At 56.7% G+C, this 19741-nt stretch overlaps 1 protein-coding gene across 2 annotated transcripts; it reads left to right on the top strand.

Moving 5' to 3' along the window:
- Positions 1–2172: 2172 nt before the first annotated feature.
- On the top strand, positions 2173–19192 carry LOC144282029 (fatty-acid amide hydrolase 1). Of its 2 annotated transcripts, none has more exons than XM_077845105.1 (15): positions 2173–2403; positions 8536–8649; positions 10802–10936; positions 11161–11294; positions 11372–11578; positions 11827–11867; positions 12099–12223; positions 13266–13391; positions 13884–13981; positions 15834–15933; positions 16247–16287; positions 17076–17115; positions 17593–17701; positions 18235–18380; positions 18787–19192. In XM_077845105.1, the coding sequence occupies exons 1-15, from the start codon at positions 2209–2211 to the stop codon at positions 18913–18915; spliced, it is 1740 nt and encodes a 579-aa protein (XP_077701231.1). In that variant the 5' UTR covers positions 2173–2208; the 3' UTR covers positions 18916–19192. The 2 variants fall into 2 exon arrangements, with proteins under 2 accessions (XP_077701231.1, XP_077701232.1); XM_077845106.1 differs by lacking the exon at positions 2173–2403 and adding an exon at positions 7136–7219.
- Positions 19193–19741: the final 549 nt, after the last annotated feature.

Genomic DNA, 19741 nt, shown 5'->3' with positions numbered 1-19741 from the left:
CTCTCCCGCCCTATCGCTCCTCAATTGCACAACCAACAGGATGAGACACATCTTAAAAATTCCTACTATTTTGGGCAGCCTGGGTGGCTCGGCAGTTTAGCGCTGCCTTCAGCCCAGGGCCTGATCCTGGAGACCCAGGATCGGGATCGAGTCCCATGTCAGGGTTCCTGCATGGAGCCTGCGTCTCCCTCTGCCTGTGTCTCTGCCTCTCTCCCTCCCTCTCTCTCTGTCTTTCATGAATAAATAAATAAAATCTTAAAAAAAAAATTCCTACTATTTTACTACCCAGCTGGAGGAAAGAAAGTTTTTCTCCTCTCCCAGCAACAGCTCAGCCAATGAAAAGCCGCTATACCTCAATTTCTCAGTTTACTCCAATGGACTTTTTGTTTCTCACAACCCCTCCTAACTTCCCCCTTTCCTCTGTAAAAGAGAGTCCACTTTGTTTCCTAGACTTGCCTGTGGCTTTGGCCTGGCTTGGTTGTCAGGAGTTGCAACTCTCTGCTATTCTCAAATAAACCATTTTGCTGTTAAAAATAACCGATAGTTTTATTTTTAAAGATTTATTTTTATTTATTTTAGAGAGAGAGGGTGGGGGGTGCTGACAAATGGGAAGGAAGAGAATCTCAAGCAAACTCTGGGCTGGGGAGGGCTGCACCGGTGGTGGGACTCATCCCCCTGACCCTGAGATCATGACCTGAGCCAAAATGAAGAGCTGGTGGACGCATGGACTGAGCCACTCAAGCACCCCACTGATAGTTTTATTTTTTATTTACCACATCTAGGCTCTTTGCAGGTAGGCCTTTATTCAGTCAATAAACATTTATGGAGGACCTACTATGTGTCAGGCATCCATCATAAAGGACCTCACATACAGCTAACAATCCTGTGAGATAGGCATCATAACCATCTTACCCTTTACATCTTAAGGCACAGATTCAGAGAGGTAAACATAGAACTGGAGTTAACCGCAGAGGGTTTCAGCAGACAGCATTTCCAGCCACAAAGCACATTCCCACCCTGCATCCCACAGGGTTTCATTTCCAGGGGGCCATAATGATGGTAAAGCTTGATGGTTAAGAGCAATGGTTTGGCACTAGAGCTGAGTTTCAGTCCCTACTCAGCCACGTGTGTGACCCACAGTTGTTTAACCCCTCTTGCCTTCAGTTACCTTATCTGTAAAATAAGAATAAAAAATGCCTTCTGGGGATGCCTGGGTGGCTCAGCGGTTCTGGGCCTGCCTTCAGCCCAGGGCATGATCCTGGGGTCCAGGGATCGAGTCCCACATCGGGCTCCCTGCATGGAGCCTGCCTCTCCCTCTGCCTGTGTCTCTGCCTCTATGCCTCTCATGAATGAATAAATCTTTTTTAAAAATGTAAGAATAAATCTTTAAAAAAATTAAAAATGCCTTCCTTATAGGTCTGTTGGGAGGACAAAAGCACATAAAGTCCTATGAGAGAGGCCTGGATGGGAGTGTTTTGTTTGTAGGTAACCCACCCCCTACCCCCTAATGAAGAGGGCCGGGTCCCCAGAGTCCTGACCAGGCGTTCACCGTGTGTAGAGTCCGGGAGGGCCCATGACGGGAGAAGGCCAGTCTGTAGGAGGTGGCTGAGCCAAAGGACAAGTGATGGGTGGTCTGGCCACGAAGAAAAGCCCTGGGAGAGAGACTTGGGCCCCGGGGTTGGGACAGGGGAGGGGCAGCAGCGGGGCTCCCCAGGGGCCTTCCTGTGCCCCTCCCACCGGTGCCCCGGGAAGCCCCGAGCACGAGCACGGGGCAGGTGGGCGCCCAGGGAGGGGGGCCTGGAAAGATGCTTCTCAACTGTGTGCGGGGATTGACCACGTCCGCGAGCCCGATCGTCGGGCCCGGCCTCTCCCGCCGGGGCCTCGGCTGGTCGCGTCTTCCGGGAGCTGGGAGCTGGGAGCTGGGAGCTGGGGCTCCGGGCGGCGGCGGGGCGGCGGGGCGGCGGTTGCGCGGCCCGCGCCTCCCCGCGGGGTGCGGCCCTGACCTTGACCGTTGCGCGCCGACGGCCGCGGGCCGCTGCCAGGCAACGAACGGCGCGTCTCCCCGCGGGCGGCCGCCGCGCCCGCCCCTCCCGCCCTTCCGCGCAGGCGGGCGCGGGATCCCCGGCGATCCAGGCCGGGTTTTGCGGCGGCGGGCGCGCGTGCCGGGCCCTCGGCCGTGGCTGCCGGCGTCGGTCGGCCGCGGAGACCATGGTGCTGGACGAGCTGTGGGCCGCGCTGTCCGGCGGCTCCGGGGCTGCCCTGGCCTGCTGCTTGGTGGCGGCGGCCGTGGCCCTGCGCTGGTCCAGTCGCCGGCCGGCGAGGGGCGCGGCGGCCCGGGCGCGGCGGAGGCAGCAGGCGGCCCTGGAGACCATGGATAAGGCGGCGCAGCGCTTCCGCCTCCAGGTGACCGCCCGGGGACGGGGGACCGGGCGGGGGCGCCTGGCGGCATTGTCGGCCGCACCCGCGCAGGTTTTGCTTTCGGAACCGCCCCGCGCGCTGCTGCGCTCCGAGCCCTGCGGAGTCAGGTGCCGCCGAGCGGGAGGCGGGAGCCCGCGGGGCCGCAGGTCGTGGGGGGCCGTCGCCGCGCCGGGCCGAGACAGAGGGGCTTTGCTCGGGGCCGAGAACCTCAGGACTGGTGGAACGCTGAGCTGCGAGGCTGAGAACCATCAGGAGAACCATTAGGATGCTGGGGGTTAGGACTTTGGAATCAGGGAGCGACGGGCAAGGGAACCCGGAGAGCTCCCAGTCCAAAGTCGTTCTTTGCGCGCGATGATCTTGAAAGCGAGCTAGAGGCGGACTTGCCCGAGTGCAAGGGGCGCGCCCGGGCTGCACTCGGCTCCCGCCGCCCTGCCCTGCCGCCCGGTGTCCCTTCTCGGCCCTGACAGGCCCCCTTTTCCTTGAGCAGGTGTAATTCCAGCCCTTCCCTGGGTGACCTGTCAACAAGCTTTTCTCCTTCCGGATCAGCTCAGTGCGTGTTTAGGCGCCAGGGCCCTGGAGGAGGACTTCCACTCCAGGTGTTTGAGCCACCGGACCCAGCGAGAAGTCAAACTGATAAATTCTGAGACATGTTCCCACCTGCCGGGGGAGGAAAAACTTGCCACGGTTGTTTGTGAGGGTGTGTGTTTGGTAGGACTCAGATCCGACAGGTGGGAGAGAAACCATTCCAGGTGACTGGGGACACAGCAGGAATCAGGAGGATGCGCCTGGGTGGGAGCCAGGGAAAGTCACAGAAAATTGCACCTAGAAGGCGATGCTCGCCTGCAGCAAGTGATTTTAGAGTTGGGGCAGAGCTGGAACCACTAGAACCTAGATGCCCAGCGGGACTCCCCAGCGTCATTCTAGAGAAGGGGAAGATATTGGGTAGGGATGGGCATCGGGTGGCTCTGGGGTTGAGCATCTGCCTTTGGCTCAGGTCGTGATCCCAGGACGGGATCCTGCATCCGGCTCCCCATGGGGAGCCTGCTTCTCCCTCTGCCTGTGTCTCTGCCTTTGTCTCTGCGTCTCTCGTAAATAAATAAATAAAATCTTAAAAAAAATATTTATTAATAAGAGACGCACAGAGAGAGGCAGAGACACAGGCAGAGGGAGAAGCAGGCTCCATGCAGAGAGCCTGTTGCAGGACTCGATCCCTGGACTCCAGGACCACGCCCTAGGCCAAAGGCAGGCACCAAACTGCTGAGCCGCCCAGGGATCCCCACATTTATTTGTTGAAGTAAATATGCATCTGGTTTCAGCCTCTATTCACCAAGCTGGCTGAAAAGCCCACCAAACTGACCACTGACCCTACCGGAGCCTCAGTTCTTCACTATCCAGTCCTTCTCTGGCTCAGCTCCCAGGTGCCCCCCTCAGGGATCCTGACAATGATAACCCGGCTCAGCCTGAAGACCCTCAGCTGCTCCCCAGACCCCAGGTCTTCGACAACAGCCGGAACTGCAGCCAGCTGGTTCGACCAGCAAGAACTGTGTGGGGGCAGCCTCGGGGATCAGCCCACAGCTCCTGCCCGCCAAACTGCCCTCCTAGTCACAAGAAACCCACCGCAGGGGTGTGAGGTAGTAGAAGGGTGCGTCTTCCCCCCACTTTAGCTTCAAACACCAGGATCTACAGAGTTTCCGTCTGGAGCAGCCGCCTTTCATTATTTTTAAGAACAAAATTTTCCAGGGTAGAAGTTTTGGCTCCAAAGCGCAAAAAAGCTGTTCATGCACCCTCCTGGGGCAAGAGAGCCTGCTCTCAGAATAGCTTGGCTCTTCTCTTCCAGGTGGGTGAAAAGTACTTTTTGATTTGCCCGTGGCTGTGGAGGAGAAAGAGCCATCTCAGTAGGCTCATTGGTTTGAATAGTCAGCCAAGGGATGGGATTTTGATGACAGTAGCTCCCAAGGCCCTGGGGGTAGGTGGTTTAGCTGAACTCAGTCCCTTGGGAACTTGGGACCAGGTCCTTCCTCCGTCCTGCCCCCAAGTGCCTTTCTGCTTGGCTCTGGAGTGGCTGGGTGATGGGGATGTGGGTTTTTGTTTTTGTTTTTGTTTTTGTTTTTTATCTATGATAGTCACACACACACACACACACACACACACACAGAGGCAGAGACACAGGCAGAGGGAGAAGCAGGCTCCATGCACCGGAAGCCCGACGTGGGATTCGATCCCGGGTCTCCAGGATAGCACCCTGGGCCAAAGGCAGGCGCCAAACCGCTGCGCCACCCAGGGATCCTGGGATGTGGGTTTTGAGGCTGTCTCAGCAGCCTTTCTTCTGGGTTTTTTTCAGTCCAGCCCCAAAGAGCAAGGGGCAGTGAGGTTAGCAGGGCCCTGGTACCTCTCCAGCCTCATAGACTCCTGGCACCACTTGCTGGGAGCCCAGATACCGCTGGCATTGCTGGAGAAGGGGGACCCCTAAGCATCTCTGGGATCCTCACAAAATGGTTCACCTCTCTCAGTTCTGGAACAACTCTAGAGTCAGGCCTGTTTCAGGTAACTCTCTGTTGACTATGTGAGGCTTAATCTGTAACAACTCTTTGCCCTTTTACTCTCCCCTCCCCTGCCAACCCTACCCTCGAATGGGTTTTAATATCCTTTCTAGACTGAAGACAGGGACTGCCATCACTGGAATAGGATGGCTGGGAGAGATGCCAGAGCAGTTGCGCGAGCCCCTGTGCCTTTGCGCTTGGAGTTTTACCCTGAATGCCTCTCCCCCACATCTCCTACAGCCCCGCTTGTCAGAACCCCCCTGGTCTTAACAAATGCCACTTCCTTCAGTTGGATCTGTCATTCCGTCTCCTGGCCTTCTCCAGGCCCAGCTTGAACCTTTCTTTTAAAGCAAAATGATCCAGTAGATGAACCGAGGAAGAGTAGTTTTTGTTGAGACCAGTCTCCATGGCCTACATGACCAAATGGAAAAGGTATCTTGAAATAGAACAAAAGTGATAAAAACACCATGAGGGAAAAGAAAAAAGACATGGAGGATGATGTAGGATACCTGAAATTGGGACAGTATGGGGACTCAAGGAGAAGGGACAGCTGCTGGGGGGACAGCAGGTCAGCAATGCTATAGTATCCATCCCTTGGAAAGGACTGCTACAGGGGGCCACACGCTTAGTTAGAACTTATTTGTACACTTCTCTGCATTCTCCATTCAAACTTCATTGCTTCCGTGTTTGTAGACTGGCCTCCTGGGCTTTCTTGGGTGTCTTGTGAAAGAGGAAATGTCTCAGCTGCCTGATAACTAGTTGAAGACTTAAAAATAACTGTTAGCAATGGTGTCATCAGCCATCCAGATGAAAGAACACGGGACAAAATTAAAATTTGTGCTGAGAATAGAGGGGCACTTGCTGATAGCTCAGAGCTGAGGTGCACAGGGACTTTGTGGCGTCTTGTAGCGAGGTGGGAGATGCTGGTGACCAGACTGTTGGTGGTAATTATCCTAGTGTGATGGGCTCTCAGCTGATTTTTACTTTCTCCCCCATACTGTTAGGCACTTTTTTTTTTTTTTCCTACAGTGAGCACATTTATATAATCAGAAAAAAAAAGTAAAGCAATTTTGCTATTTCCATCAGGAAGTGAGAAAGGCAAGGTGTAGTGAGTACTGTATCTATAATATGACTCCTTTGTGCAAAAATAGAATATATAAAAATAATTACATACATGGTGGGTTTTCCATAAACATTCCCCACCCCCCCACCCCCTGAGGTTTCATTAGAAACCATTAACTGTGGTTTCCTCTTTAGAAGAGGGACTGGGCAGGGTCAGTGGGGTAAATGAAATGTTCAGTTTTCACTTTACATATCTTTTTGAAAGATATACAGACAGGGATTATCTAGTGTATCTAGTGTGTGTGGAGAGATCATGGATCCATTTTTTTCTTTGTGGCTCCCTGTATTATAAACAAACAAAAAAATCCCAAGTAAGTATTATATGTGTTTAACAAATTAAGGGAAAGGGGTAGAGTGTTCCTATTCTCAAGGCCGGGGTACAAAGGCTGTCTGGTGGGCAGGCCTGGAGGGTGTGAGTAGGTGGCGGCTCAAGGAGGGGCGCAGAGGAGTCTGACAGGACCACAGCCTGGAACACTTCTGGAGCTTGTGGTGTGACAGGGACCTCAAGGGGAGAGGCAAGGCCCGACTGGCTTTTACTGTTTGGCCTGGCAGGAAGGGTGGGTGAGTGCGGCAAGGCTTGGGCATGGCAACTGGTTAGCTGGGCCCTGTGTGACCCAGCAGAGAAAGGATGGGTGCCCATGAGGGTCTTGGTAGAGGGGATGGAGAAGTGGCTCTTTCCCAGAGCTACTTAGTGGCGCCTTTTGGATTTGGATGTGGGGGAGGAGGGGACGGGGAGGGGTCTGGGATGACTCCTTTTTTCTCATTTTACCACCTGGATGGATGGCAGCCCTTCCCTGAGCAAGGGTACATGGGGCAGGAGCTCGGGGGTGGGGGAGAAGGACACAGGGGCGGGTGGCAATGACACTAGCCCATGAGCACCAGGGCTCAACTGGGTGAGACTGGGTGGAGGGTCAGGGGGCCATGGGGTAGGTGAAGAGCCTGGATTGGAAGCCTTGAGAGAAGGGTTCACTTCTCCCAGCATCAGAGAGGTAACAAGGGGTGCCCAGAGGAACCTGTGTCTTCTCACATCTCAAGTCTCCTTCTCATCCTTCGGATCACAGCCAAAAGAAATGTCACCTCCTCAGAGAGACCTGACCGTCGCATCTGAGTCAGTCCTCTGTTATTTCCATCACAGCCCTGTACGTTTGCCTTCTTGCACTTTCCATGAGCTGTCCATCGTTTGTTAACTGGTTTCTTTTCTTGAGTGTGGGCTCTCTGAAAGCAGAGACTTGTCTTAGTTACCTCTAAATTCATAGCCCTTAACGTAGCCAGTCCTTGGCATATAGCAGGTGTTCAGAACATGTTTGTTGACTGAATAAATGGATGACCGAAGAGCAGAGGAGCAGGACAACACCAGAGAGGGGAGTATCTCCATGCCCAGGGGGAAGTTGCAGAGAGCCAGTGTGTGGCCTCAGTGCCTTTGAATCCCTCAGGGAGATGGGGAGCAAATAACAGAATCAAATAAACTCTTGGATTTGGCACCAGGAGGTCCCTGATGACCTTGGCGGGAACAGCGGAGAGTAGGGATGGGCAGTGGTGGCTGCAGTTCCGAGAGCTCCTCTAGCTGTGTTTGCTAATTGGCTCAATACCTCTGAGGAACCGAGGAAGGAACAGGCTGGGGTTGCAGGCAGGGCCTGACCCCAGAGACTCTGAGAATCTTCCAGGGTCCCGCAGTCAGGTGTCTCAAAAATTGCACCTCGTCCTTCAGAGAGCTCCTCTCTGACTCCCCTCTACCTGCCTGTGACCCCCCACTCACCAAACCCGGTTTTGTTTCCCGCGAGTCCTTCCTGTTTCCTTCTGAATTGCCTGCCCGCTGCCCAAGCATGCCTTCCAATCAGTGGGATTCCCACTGTGGTGCTTGATCTACAGCAGACACCTACTACGTACCTGGAACGAAGGAAACAAATCCTCTCTCTTAGGCATGGCCTCTAGCTACACCCCAACCCCCAGAACAGTGTCTTTTTCTTTTCCTGCCCCCCCCCCCCCACCAGGGGCTGAGTGGTTAGTGCAGGTGGCTAGGCAGTGGGCAGCCTGTGCTGAATGGGGAGAGAACCACACACTTCACCCATGTGGTCCTAGGTGACGCACTTAGCCTCTTGGTGCCTCAGTTTATCGGTGCAGTGGGAACGGCAGCAAGACTTGACCAAGACAGAGAGTGTGCTGGCATGAACCTGAGGGGCCATCAGTGGTGGTGGTTTGTGATGGTTTAATAATCTCAGAGGCCGGCATGGCCTCTCCCAGGGCACCCCCTCTGATAAGCTTCTGGAAGAGATATGTCTGCATTGTCTGTAGGTGACAGGGGCCTGCCTAGGTGTCAGACAGCTGCAGGTGGGCAGGTGACAGTTAGCATCTGCTCTGGCAAGGGGTGGGGACTTAGGGGCACAGGTCACAGGTGACCTGCCGCAGGCGCTTGGGGCCTGTGGGTGAGGGGATACTTACCTGAGTGTCTTCCCAGAACCCTGACCTGGACTCCGAGGCACTGCTGGCCCTGCCCCTGCCTCAGCTGGTGCAGAAGTTACACAGCGGGGAGCTGTCCCCTGAGGCCGCACTCTTCACCTATGTGGGAAAGGTAAGGCCAGCCAGAGGCTTCTCTCCGCAAGGGTTGTAGGGAAAACCTGGCCTGGAATTATTCTCTGAGGGCCAGGGTGGGACCACAGTGCCAGGGGCTGCCAGGAGCTGCTGCATGAGAGAGAGAGAGAGAGAGAGAGAGGGAGGGAGAGAGGAGCTGACTCTGTGTGTGTGTTTGTGTGGGGGCGACACTGAGCATGTTGTCTTAGCTCAAAACTTGGCTTTCGGCCCAGACTGCCTTCTCCCTCCCGCCTCCACCGCATGGGTCACCAAGTGTGGTCTGTTCTCTTTCTCTAGCTCTCTCCAGTCCATCCCCTGTCCCCATCCCCCAGCAGCCACCCTGGTCCTCCACCACCATCTCCCTCCATGATGGAGCGCCGGCCTCCTGGCCAGATGCCCCCTGGGGCCTCCAGTTCTTCAGACTCTGCTCTTCTGCTCCTCTTGGTCTCCAGCGTCCCGCCCGGCCCAGGCCTTCTGGAGTGTGGGCATCAGTAGCTCAGCTCCTGGCGGGGCCCAGGCTCCAGCCTGCCACACTGAGCACTGGCTTGTGTGAGGACTGGAAGGTTCTTCTCCCTCTTCTTTACCCACTTGGGGCCGCAGGCACCGCTGGCTGAACTTAGGGGCTCAGAGAAGGAGGCCCTCTTCTAGGAAGTGTCCCCTGACACCCCTCCCCTCCCAGCAGAGTTAGGGGTCTGAGTTAGGGGTCCCTCCCTCTTCAGTGCCCACTCTCTCACACTCTTCCCGTTGTTGGGCGTGCCTCGTCCTTCTCCTTCTGCTGTCAAGGGGGGCTCCTTGTGGACAGAGCTTGTCTCATTTGTCTTGGGATGTCATGCCGGACACTGTGTGTTTCACATAGGGAGTGTTCCAGGCACATGTTTGGAATGAAACAGGAAAGAAAGAGCTGTACTTTACGAGTTGACCTGCATGTGGTTTCTTGAAACAGAATGTGTGACAGTGAGGCTGACCACTGAGCAAGCAGATGTGCATGCCGGGTGACTGACGGGTGCATGTGACAGTGGGTGTGGGTGACTGTAGCTGCGCGAGGGGGAGGGAGGCTGCGTACAGAGAGAGGACACAGGCGGCCTCAACAGACTGTGCTGTGTCTCCTCTCTCCGTGTCCCTGGAAAGTGGCTGCCCTTCCTAATCACCCACCGGAGAGCATTCTGGTCACAGATCAGCCGGGTCCCTGCCGGCCGTGGGCAGCCCCCACACACACTGCGCGTGCCGGGGTGTGGCGGTGGGGCCCACGCCATTTCCCTCAGATGTCTCACAGGGACAGGAGTATTGTGGAAAGCCGTGCATCGTTCTGCCCTGACCGGCCCTCCCCTAGGGCGCTGCTGAGTGTGGGTGGAGGGCCATGGAGAGGCCCCGTGGCAGATGGGGTGACTTGGTTCTCACATTGCAGAGTTTCCCAGAGAGGAGAGGCTTAGCTGGGGCAGGTTTGGGCCAGGCCCGGGGTGGGAGAGAGCCTGCTGGCCTCTGGGAGGCTGGCAGCTGGGTCTAGCCCTGCTCTGGGCTGACTCCCAGTGTGGCCTCAGATGGGGATCTGCCCCTGTCTGGTTCCCATGTGCTTCACTGACAGAGATGGGGCTTAGAGGAAGAGGTAGAGTGGCCAAAGGTCACCCTCGTCCCAGCTCATCCCTCTGGGGGGCATCTGAGGCCCGTGTCTTGCTCCTTTGAGCGCTTGGCTGGGCCCTGGCTCCATCTTGGGGTTGAGGCCAGACACTGCCAGGGGAGGCTGGGGCCAGGTGTCCCCAGTGAGGTGGGTGCCGGGCCCTACATTCCTTGTGCTGCTGGCTCTGGGCCATGCTGCTGGTCACCCTTTCGCTGGGTATACTTTAAAAAGCCAATTTTATGTCATGGACATTCTACCACAATTTTTTTATTTTTTTATTTTTTTAAAGATTTTATTTATTTATTCATAGAGACAAAGAGAGAGAGAGAGAGAGAGAGAGGCAGAGACACAGGCAGAAGGAGAAGCAGGGTCCACGCAGGGAGCCTGACGTGGGACTCCATCCTGGGACTCCAGGATCACATCCCAGGCTGCAGGTGGCGCCAAACCGCTGTGCCACCGGGGCTGCCCTCTACCACAGTTTAAAAAATAAAAAAAGGCCAATCACACTCTGCCTTGTGTCCAATTCTCCCTCCTCCAGGCCTGGGAAGTAAACAAAGGGATCAACTGTGTGACCACCTACCTGGCGGACTGTGAGACTCAGCTGTCCCAGGCCCCGAGGCGAGGCCTGCTCTATGGCGTCCCAGTGAGCCTCAAGGAGTGCTTCAGCTACAAGGTGTGCCCTGCCTCCTAGCAGGCTTCAGCTCCCCTCCCCTGGCGCCAGCTCTGCCTCCTTGGTTACCCTGGGCTCTCAGGGGACACATTGGGTCCAGAGGCCTTGCGAGGGACCGTGGTGTGCCCTGCTCCGGCCTATGAGATGGCGGTAGGAGTGGACCCTCTGCCACCAGAGGGCCCGGACCCATCAGCCATGCCCCCATGGGTGCCCGTCTCTCCCTCCAGGGCCAGGACTCAACTCTGGGCTTGAGCCTGAACGAGAGCATGCCTGCGGAGTGTGACAGTGTGCTGGTGCAGGTGCTGAAGCTACAGGGTGCTGTGCCCTTCGTGCACACCAACATCCCTCAGTCCATGTTCAGGTTGGATGGGGTGCAGGGTGGGGGCCGGGGCTCTGGCACCACTGTGACCTGGCCTGACCCGTTCCTGCTTCCTTCAGCTATGACTGCAGTAACCCCCTCTTTGGCCAGACCTTGAATCCCTGGAAGTCCTCCAAAAGCCCAGGGGGCTCCTCCGGGGGTGAAGGGGCCCTCATTGGGGCTGGAGGCTCCCCCCTCGGCTTAGGCACTGACATCGGAGGCAGCATCCGCTTTCCCTCCGCCTTCTGTGGCATCTGTGGCCTCAAGCCCACGGCGAACCGCCTCAGGTATGGCGGGAGTGGTGGGTAAAGGGAGCTTCTGGGTCTCTTGCTGTGTGATCTTGGCCTAGCTTCCAACCTTTCTGGGCCCAGGCAGGGATCCCCTCATTGGGGTTTTGTTGGGAGGGAGTGTCACGGCACCATTGGCCTTGGTTCCTAGTCTCCAAAGTGGTGAGAGTTCTAGGCTGCTGTATGGGTTTGGGGTTGGACAGAGGGTGACCGTTTCCTGTTTCCAACACCTTGTGTTTCTTATCCAGCAAGAGTGGCCTGAAGGGCTGTGTCTATGGACAGGTAGCAGGTGAGGTCTGGGGTTCCCTCGGTGCCCTGGAGGAGGGGGGGCCTGCCCCACCCACCTCTCCCCCGGCCTCTCCTAGGGGCCAGGTTTGGCTCCCAGGCTAGTCTAGGTCTGAGTTCCTACCTCCTTGTCTCTGCTCACACTCCTGGGACCCCGCCCCGCCCTTGCCTGGCCCCAGCCCCAGAGCCCATTAGGGCAGGGTGATCTTTCTTCCTTCCCCTGCCTGCCCCACAGTGCAGCTCTCAGCTGGCCCCATGGCCCGGGATGTGGAGAGCCTAGCGCTGTGCCTGAGAGCGCTGCTGTGTGAGGACATGTTCCGCCTGGACCCCACGGTGCCCCCGCTGCCCTTCAAGGAGGAGGTGAGCAGGGGCGGGGATGGGCATGGGATTGAGTCTGGTTATTACTGGTGCTCCTGAGCCCAGAGAGCAGCCTCCAGGCAGTGTGCGCGGGCCTTGGAGGCTCTGTCCCCTGAAAACCAGCCCCCAAGGATCTGAAGCCAGGCTCAGCTGCTGCTCCACAGGCAGCCACCAGATGGAGCCCTTGCCTGAATGTGGTGACCTTGGGGCTTTTAGACTGGTGGAGGTGGGGGGGTGGGGGTGCGAAGGGGGGGTCTGGCCCCCTCTCTCATTATCAGGGTCCTGTTAAAGACACGGAACAGTGGGATTCCTATTTGCCCTGGAGTTTGGATCCTCATGGATTGTACCTAGCAGTGGGGACAGTCTGTAGCTGTGTGCTGAATGCCTATTGGGGGGGTGGGGGTGCGACGGGGGTTTCCCTGTGCTGAGGAAAGGTCCCACCTCTTGGCCCCAGCCTCTTCTGCTCTAGGGAGCACTGGGGTGTTTCTTGGCAGGCAGGAGACCTGGGCTGGGTGGGGTGACCCCTCCCGCTCCTTGGCAGAGGATATTCTCACAACCCAGTGGTTTAACAACTCCTTCCTGAGAGGAAGGAGAAGAGGAGACAAAGTCCCTGTTATGTGGTCTGGAACGAATTATCATGGGAGCCAGGACTGGAAACAGGCAGTGGAGGGCCTCGACCCAGGAGACGGGATTCCTGGGTTCTGGGCCTAGTGGTGTCAGTCTGCGCTGGGGAGACTTTGGCACGTCCCAGCCCCACTCAGGGCCTGTTTGCCTGTCTCCCTATATAGACCTGAAGCCTCAGTTTCAGCATATGGCCCCAGGGGAATCCTCACCCTTGCTGGGCCCCTCCTGCAGGGTCTTGGTGAAGGTGTTTTGTGAAAGGGCGCTACAGAAAGGGCTGGCCTCTCGAGCACTCAGTTTTCTGGGGATCCAGGCTGCATCCTTTCAGCTACGTCTGGGGCTGAGGAGCTTCTCCGATCTCTGAGAGCCCTACTTTGGGCCTCCCTCCCTTGACCTGGTTCTGACTCCTGTGTCTTGCCCCCAGGTCTACAAAAGCTCTCGGCCCCTGCGTGTAGGGTATTATGAGACCGACAACTATACCATGCCCACTCCGGCCATGAAGCGGGCCGTACTGGAGACCAAGCAGAGCCTTGAGGCTGCTGGCCACACGGTATGGCTGTGGGGACCTGGAAGTCCTGGTACAGGCCTTCTTTCAGGGAAATCTTCCTGGTACCCAAGGCTGCCACCTGTCCCCGGTGTCCTTTCATCCTGATTGTTTTGTGGTTGAGTTGGGAACTCTGTCCCTGTGGGACCAGTGGATAGAGGGCTGATCATGAGTGTTAATTTAAGTGATTGATGATGAACTCAACCCTATGTGGGGGATGGGTGAGCGCAGTGTTGGGAGGCTTTCATCAACCACAATCCCAGGATTCCCACCATCCCAGGATAGTGGGCCAATGGGTTTTAATCTGTTCATCTGAGAAGTGGCCTGAATTCTCTCATAAGGTGCATTTTAAGGGAGTTTTCGTGGGTCAGTATGGCTTCTCCAGTGAGGGCTACCCTGTGTGGGGCAGGGTGGGGGCCTGGGCTGCATGGGCAGCATGGGGTTCGTGGGAGCCAAGGGTTTCTAGGTGTGGTGGCCTTACACCCCTCAATCCTGCAGCTGGTTCCCTTCCTGCCAAGCAACATACCCTATGCTCTGGAGACCCTGTCAACTGGTGGGCTGTTCAGTGATGGCGGCCACAGCTTCCTACAGAACTTGTGAGTGATGTTGGACTTTGGGGTCTGGGGTGGGGTCAGGACATGGGTAGAGCCAGGGAGAGCAGCTGGTTCCTGTTATTCCCAAGATGGGCCACTCTGGGAGAAGATGGGGAGCAGGCTCAGCTGAACACAAAGCAGGTCAGAGCATTCTGGGCAGAGACCTCACTGCCCCTCTAACTGTGCAGGTTGAGCCTGGAGATACCCCGCCAGGGAGACTTTAGAAAGGTACCAGCTTGAGGGGAGGGTGGATTGAGCAGAGCTCAATTGATGGGAGTTTGTTGGGAGGTAGGGGGTGGGCAGGGGAGTTGCTTATCTATTTGGGAAAGATTGAGAGACAAGGGCAGGGTGAAGCAGGAAGGGAGAGGTCTAGACATCATACTGTGACTCCAAGCTCTTCTGATTGAGCTAAGTCTGCCTTTTTTTAAAAAAATATTTTATTTATTTATTCATGAGAGACACAGAGGGAGGTAGAGACACAGGCGGAAGGAGAAGCAGGCTCCCTGTGGGGAGTCTGATGTGGGACTCGATCCCAGGACTCCAGGATCATGACCTGAGCTGCAGGCAGATGCTCAACCACTGAGCCACCCAGGGGTCCCTGGGTCTGAATAGTTTTCTCTTTCATTGAGTAGGTGGGCTGGATCAAATCAACTTTTGCAGAGCTCATGTTTAGGGAAGCTGGTTCTACTAAGAAGCTTTCAGTCCTTAAGTGTGACAGGGGTGCAAGACAGACCTGTGAGGGTATCTCTTGGGGATGTGCCTGGGCTGACTGGCCTCTTCTAAAGGTTTTATTATTTATTTATTTATTCATGAGAGACACAGAGTGAGTGAGAGAGAGGCAGAACACAGGCAGAGGGAGAAGCAGGCTCCATGCAGGGAGCTCGACATGGGACTCGATCCCCGGTCTCCAGGATCAGGCTCTGGGCTGAAGGCGGCGGTAAACCGCTGAGCCACCTGGGCTGCCCCAAGACTGGCCTCTTCTAATACTGAGTATGGTACAGGCTTCAGCAGAAGGAGCTGCTCCTCGCTCCGGCCCTCAGAATGAAGCCCTAGGGTCAGTCTCCTGAGACCTTTCCCTGAGCTCTAGAGCTAGAGACAGCCTCAGAAATAAGAGTCAAGGGGGCTCCATTTGTACCTCTCGGCTGGCATCAGCATCCATAGGGGATGTCCTCAGTGTCAAGGCCTCACCAGGGAGATGAGTCCTTATTGCTTTGAGCTGAGTTTGCCAGGGAGGGAGACACAGAGTCCTGCCTTGGGAAGCTCCAGCAGGTATGGAGTGGAGTCCAGGTGTCCCAAAGGATCAGCAGAAACAAGTCACATGTCTAAAGGGAGGCAGATAGGGCCACCTGGCTGGCTCAGTCTGTATAGCACAGGACTCTTGATTTCAGGGTTGTGAATTTGAGCCCCACGTTGGATGTAGAGATTACTTAAAAAAAAAAAAAGAAAGAAAATATTTTTAAAGATGTTATTTATTTATTCATGAGACAGAGAGAGAGAGAGGCAGAGACATATACAGAGGGAGAAGCAGGCTCCCTGCAGGGAACCCGATGTGGGACTCAGTCCCTGGACCCCAGGATCACGCCCTGAGCCAAAGGCAGATGCTCAATCACTGAGCCACCCAGGTGTCCCAAGAAGAAATACAATCTTAAAAAAATAAATAAAAGGAGGCAAGTGGAAAAAAAAAGAAAAGGAGGCAAGTGAAGGGGTTGGAGACGAGTGGTTAACAGAGTCCGGTGGGGAGGGATTGGGGAGGGTGTCACTGAAGAGATGACACTGATTGGGGGTGCTGTGGGTGGAGGCAAGCCAGGAGGGAGGCCTGGGAAGGGAGTGCTGGACTGGACCCTTTGTCTCCCAGCAAAGGTGATTTCGTGGACCCCTGCCTGGGGGACCTGATCTCAATTCTGAAGATGCCAAGTTGGTTGAAAGGACTGCTGGCTTTCCTGCTGAAGCCTCTGGTGAGGGTGCAAGGAGCAGAGGGCTGGGTGGGCTGTGAGGGAGCCTCTGGGGCTCGTCCCCTCTCATTTCCGCCTCTCTTGATTTGGTCAAGCATGGCCTCCTCTTCTCTCCAACCCCTACCCAGACTCCTCTCCTCTCCCCATGCCCTGCAATCTTCAGCCAACCCACATGCTGAAAGAGGTGCTGACCTGGGACCTGGGGGAAGGGACAGAGGGAAGAGGCACAGGTGGCTTGGCTTAAGGAAGATTGCTGTCTGCACTCAGCCCAGAACTGAGTCACTGGGTCACTGACACTGTGTTTGTCCTCCGGCAGCTCCCGAGGGTGGCAGCTTTTCTTAACAGCATGAAGCCCCGGTAAGGACGTTTCCTATGCCTAGAATCTGCCTCCCCCTTTCCCTGACCTGGGGTTAAGTGGTTTCTGACAGGAAGAGAGGAGGAAAGTAGCTTCTGAGGCTGGAAGTGGCCTGGCCAGGGTGGCAACCTCTGTGGCTTTCAGATGGGACCTTGAAGTTGGTCTTCGCGGGGTCCAGGTCTGGCTAGAGAGGAGATCTTGGGATGAGACCGACTAGAGAGGGGAAGGCCTGGCGAGGCGAGGCGAGGGTAGAAAGGAAAGGTGCTTCCTTCCCAGGAAAGGAAGCACTGGGGAGGCACTGGGGAAGCCCTGAGAGACGCTGCTCTTCGAGGTCTGACATGAACTGAGCTGCGCTGGGTCCTGCTGTCCCCTTAGTGGCTTGGGTAGGGAAAGCAGGCCCCAAATGGCCTCATTTTTAGGCCCTGACATCCTGTGGACTTGCCCCTTCTCTTACTGCCAGGCATTTAGGACCTTTGGTAGCTCTGGTCTCTCTTGTATCCTGAGGGTAATTGGGAATCAGGCGTGAGCTGGGCCTGACTCTGCTGCAGAGTCACTGAGTGACACAGCCTAAATCCCTCTTGGGGCCTGATTTTCTCAACAGGACATGAACTTAGGGATTTGAACTCCTTTCCTGTACTACTCCTGTAGCTCCTGGAGCTCTCGGGGCTCCCACAGTTGAGAAGGGTCCATGGAGGAGTGAGATCTGTGAGGTGTTAAGAGTAGGGATCTGATGTTGCTACTCCCCATGGCTGTGGCCACGATGGCCAGTGACCTCATTTCCTCTGCCCAGGTCAGCCGGCAAGCTCTGGGAACTGCAGCACGAGATTGAGGTGAGGCCAGAGCCCCTAGACTATGGGGTGGGGTATGGGGTGGAGCTGGACAGGATACCTGCCAGTGGGATCTCTTAGCCGCTGGTCCCCTGGAGTGGCCTATCATTTCCCCTTCTGCCCCCTGGACTGGTCTACTCAGGCCCTGCTCTCTGATCCTCACTTGCTGGTTGCTCATCCTTGGGACCCAGATCAGTCTACGGCTGCTGGCCTGGACGCCTCTTTGCCCACTGGTGCTGTCGGGAACTAGGTGGCCCTCCTCTGGCAGGAAAAATGATGTCCACAGTTCATGTGGGAGGTGGAGCCTCCTGAAAGCAGCCATGCTTGTGTGCCCTGAGCACCTCCATCCCACTGTGGCTTAGTCCAGAGCCCAGGCCAGGTGCTGGGGCCAGAGCCACCCTGGCCACGGTCCCTGCATTGAAGACTCTGTGTGATGGGCTGGGTCTGAGGGCTTCCTCTGGTGTGCTGGCTGCCTCCCAGGTGTACCGCAACTCCGTGATTGCCCAGTGGAGAGCCCTGGACCTGGATGTGCTGCTCACCCCCATGCTGGGCCCGGCTCTGGACTTGAACGCCCCGGGGAAGGCCACAGGTGAGGCCTGTTGCCCCACCACACCCTGACACTCCTGCCTGCCTCTTCTCTTCTGTGGGTTCAGCCCAGTGCCCAGCAGGCTGCCGGCAAGTGGGAGGAGCCTTGGGGTTGGGAGGGCCCTGCCCTTGGGACCCCACCCCCCTCCCATCTAACTGGCTGGAGAGATGGGAGTCGGATGGGATTCTCTGGGAGGGAGCAAGCTCCCTGCCCTCAGCGCCACTGAAGTCGGAGATCTTGAGTTATGGAGCTTATGGTTTGGGGAGGTGGTGTTTACAGTCCAGGTGGGATTGAGGAAAGCCAAGACAATAGGACCAGTGGTCAGATGGGGAAGGTCCCCGGGCAACGTCACCGGGCAGGCCTCGGCAAGCGCTGCAGCCTGCCCTGAATCTGGATTCTTGGGCTTTGTCACTCCCTCCTCAAGTCTGGGCTCTGGAGAGAGCCTCTCCCCGTCTGAGAGGCAGGGTGCCATCTCCCAGGGTAGACAGTTGGCAGGAGCATCACTGGCCTGCTCCGACCCCTGTGCTGCCTTTCAGCCGCTGTCAGCTACACTGTGCTCTACAACTGCCTGGACTTCCCAGCGGGGGTGGTGCCTGTCACCACGGTGACCACCGAGGATGAGGCCCAGATGGAACATTACAAGGGCTACTATGGGGATATCTGGGACAACATGCTACAGAAGGTGAGGGCGCAGGGCCTGGCCTGGCCCCTGGGGTACCCCTTCCCCTAGACTCCCACCCACACTCCAACTCCGGCTGCTGCTGTGAGGGAAGCAGCATAAGCACGAGCAGGCCTTGCCTGCCTTGCCTTGCCTTTCTCCTTGCCTTTCTCTTCCCCTCCCCTCCCCTCCCCTCTCCTCTCCTCTCCAAGTAAGCTCTACACCCAACATGGGACTCAAACTCACAACCCCAAGATCGGGTTGCACGCTCTATTGAGTGAGCCAGCCGGCCGCTCCCTTGCGTGCCCGGTCCCCCCTTGATGTGAGAGCCTGAATGACTGCAGCCTCTCCAGCTGCGGTGCCTCCTGGTCCCTGGAGGAGAGGGGGCTCTGCTCCACTGTCGCCCTCCTGATGCCTGTGTCCCCTGTAGGCTGTGAAGAAGAGCGTGGGGCTGCCCGTGGCTGTGCAATGTGTGGCTCTGCCCTGGCAGGAAGAGTTGTGTCTGCGGTTCATGCGGGAGGTGGAGCAACTGATGACCCCTGAAAAGCGGCCATCCTGACTGCTGCCTGCACCCCATCGCCTGGCTCCGGAGGACCTGAGACCATTCCATCAGTGCCCCGCCAAGCCTGGGCACAGCTGCCACCCTGAGAGGAAATGTTCGGCCTGGGGCAGAGGCTTCTGTGTCTGCCCCACCCCCATCCCCTACAAGAAGCACAGACCTCCCTGAGTCTGGACCTTGCTCCCCATCCTGGTCCCCTCCCCCTGGCCTGACATCCCTCCCTGTGGCAGGCAGTGGGTATGACATGGGCAAAGGCCTCTAACAGTCAAGAAACGTTTCTAGTCTGTGTACTTTCTGGCCGTCACTGTCAGGGCACTGAGGGCTGAGCCCTACTCCGGCCTTGGCAGTCTCCTGGGTCCTCACACCCACAGGAGCGACACAGGCTTCTCAGAGTAGGTCTTGAGGTCCGGCACCTCCCCCTCCCCCGCTCCCCGTGCTTAGACTAAGTCCTGCTTTGCTAGGCATTGCCTTCTCTTCTTTGCTCCTTCTGTCTGCCAAGCATGCCCTTTCTGCTCCTCTGCCATTAAATCCTTGGAGGCCCTGCTCAGGTCCCTCTTTCTCTAGAAGGCCTTCCCTCCTTCCTCTGAGCCCTGGTATAGGCGGGCTGTTTCTTCCCAGTCTGCCCTGTATGGTGAGCATCTGTGGGTGGCTTTGCCTTTCTTAGTACACTGGCTTTCCTTGACTGCAGGGACCCTGATGCTCAGGGACCCCCCTGAGGCTCTGTCCTTAGTGGCCGGCACAGGGCAGCAGGGAGTCTGGGGTGCTGGCCAGGAGGTGGCACCGTGGCGGGGAGGGGGCCTGTAGGCCTCTGGTCAAGAGCACTCAC

This window comes from Canis aureus, chromosome 13, assembly GCF_053574225.1.
Source record: "Canis aureus isolate CA01 chromosome 13, VMU_Caureus_v.1.0, whole genome shotgun sequence".
NCBI classification, from domain to species: Eukaryota; Metazoa; Chordata; class Mammalia; order Carnivora; family Canidae; genus Canis; species Canis aureus.
This window is presented reverse-complemented; position numbering and strand designations above follow the sequence as displayed.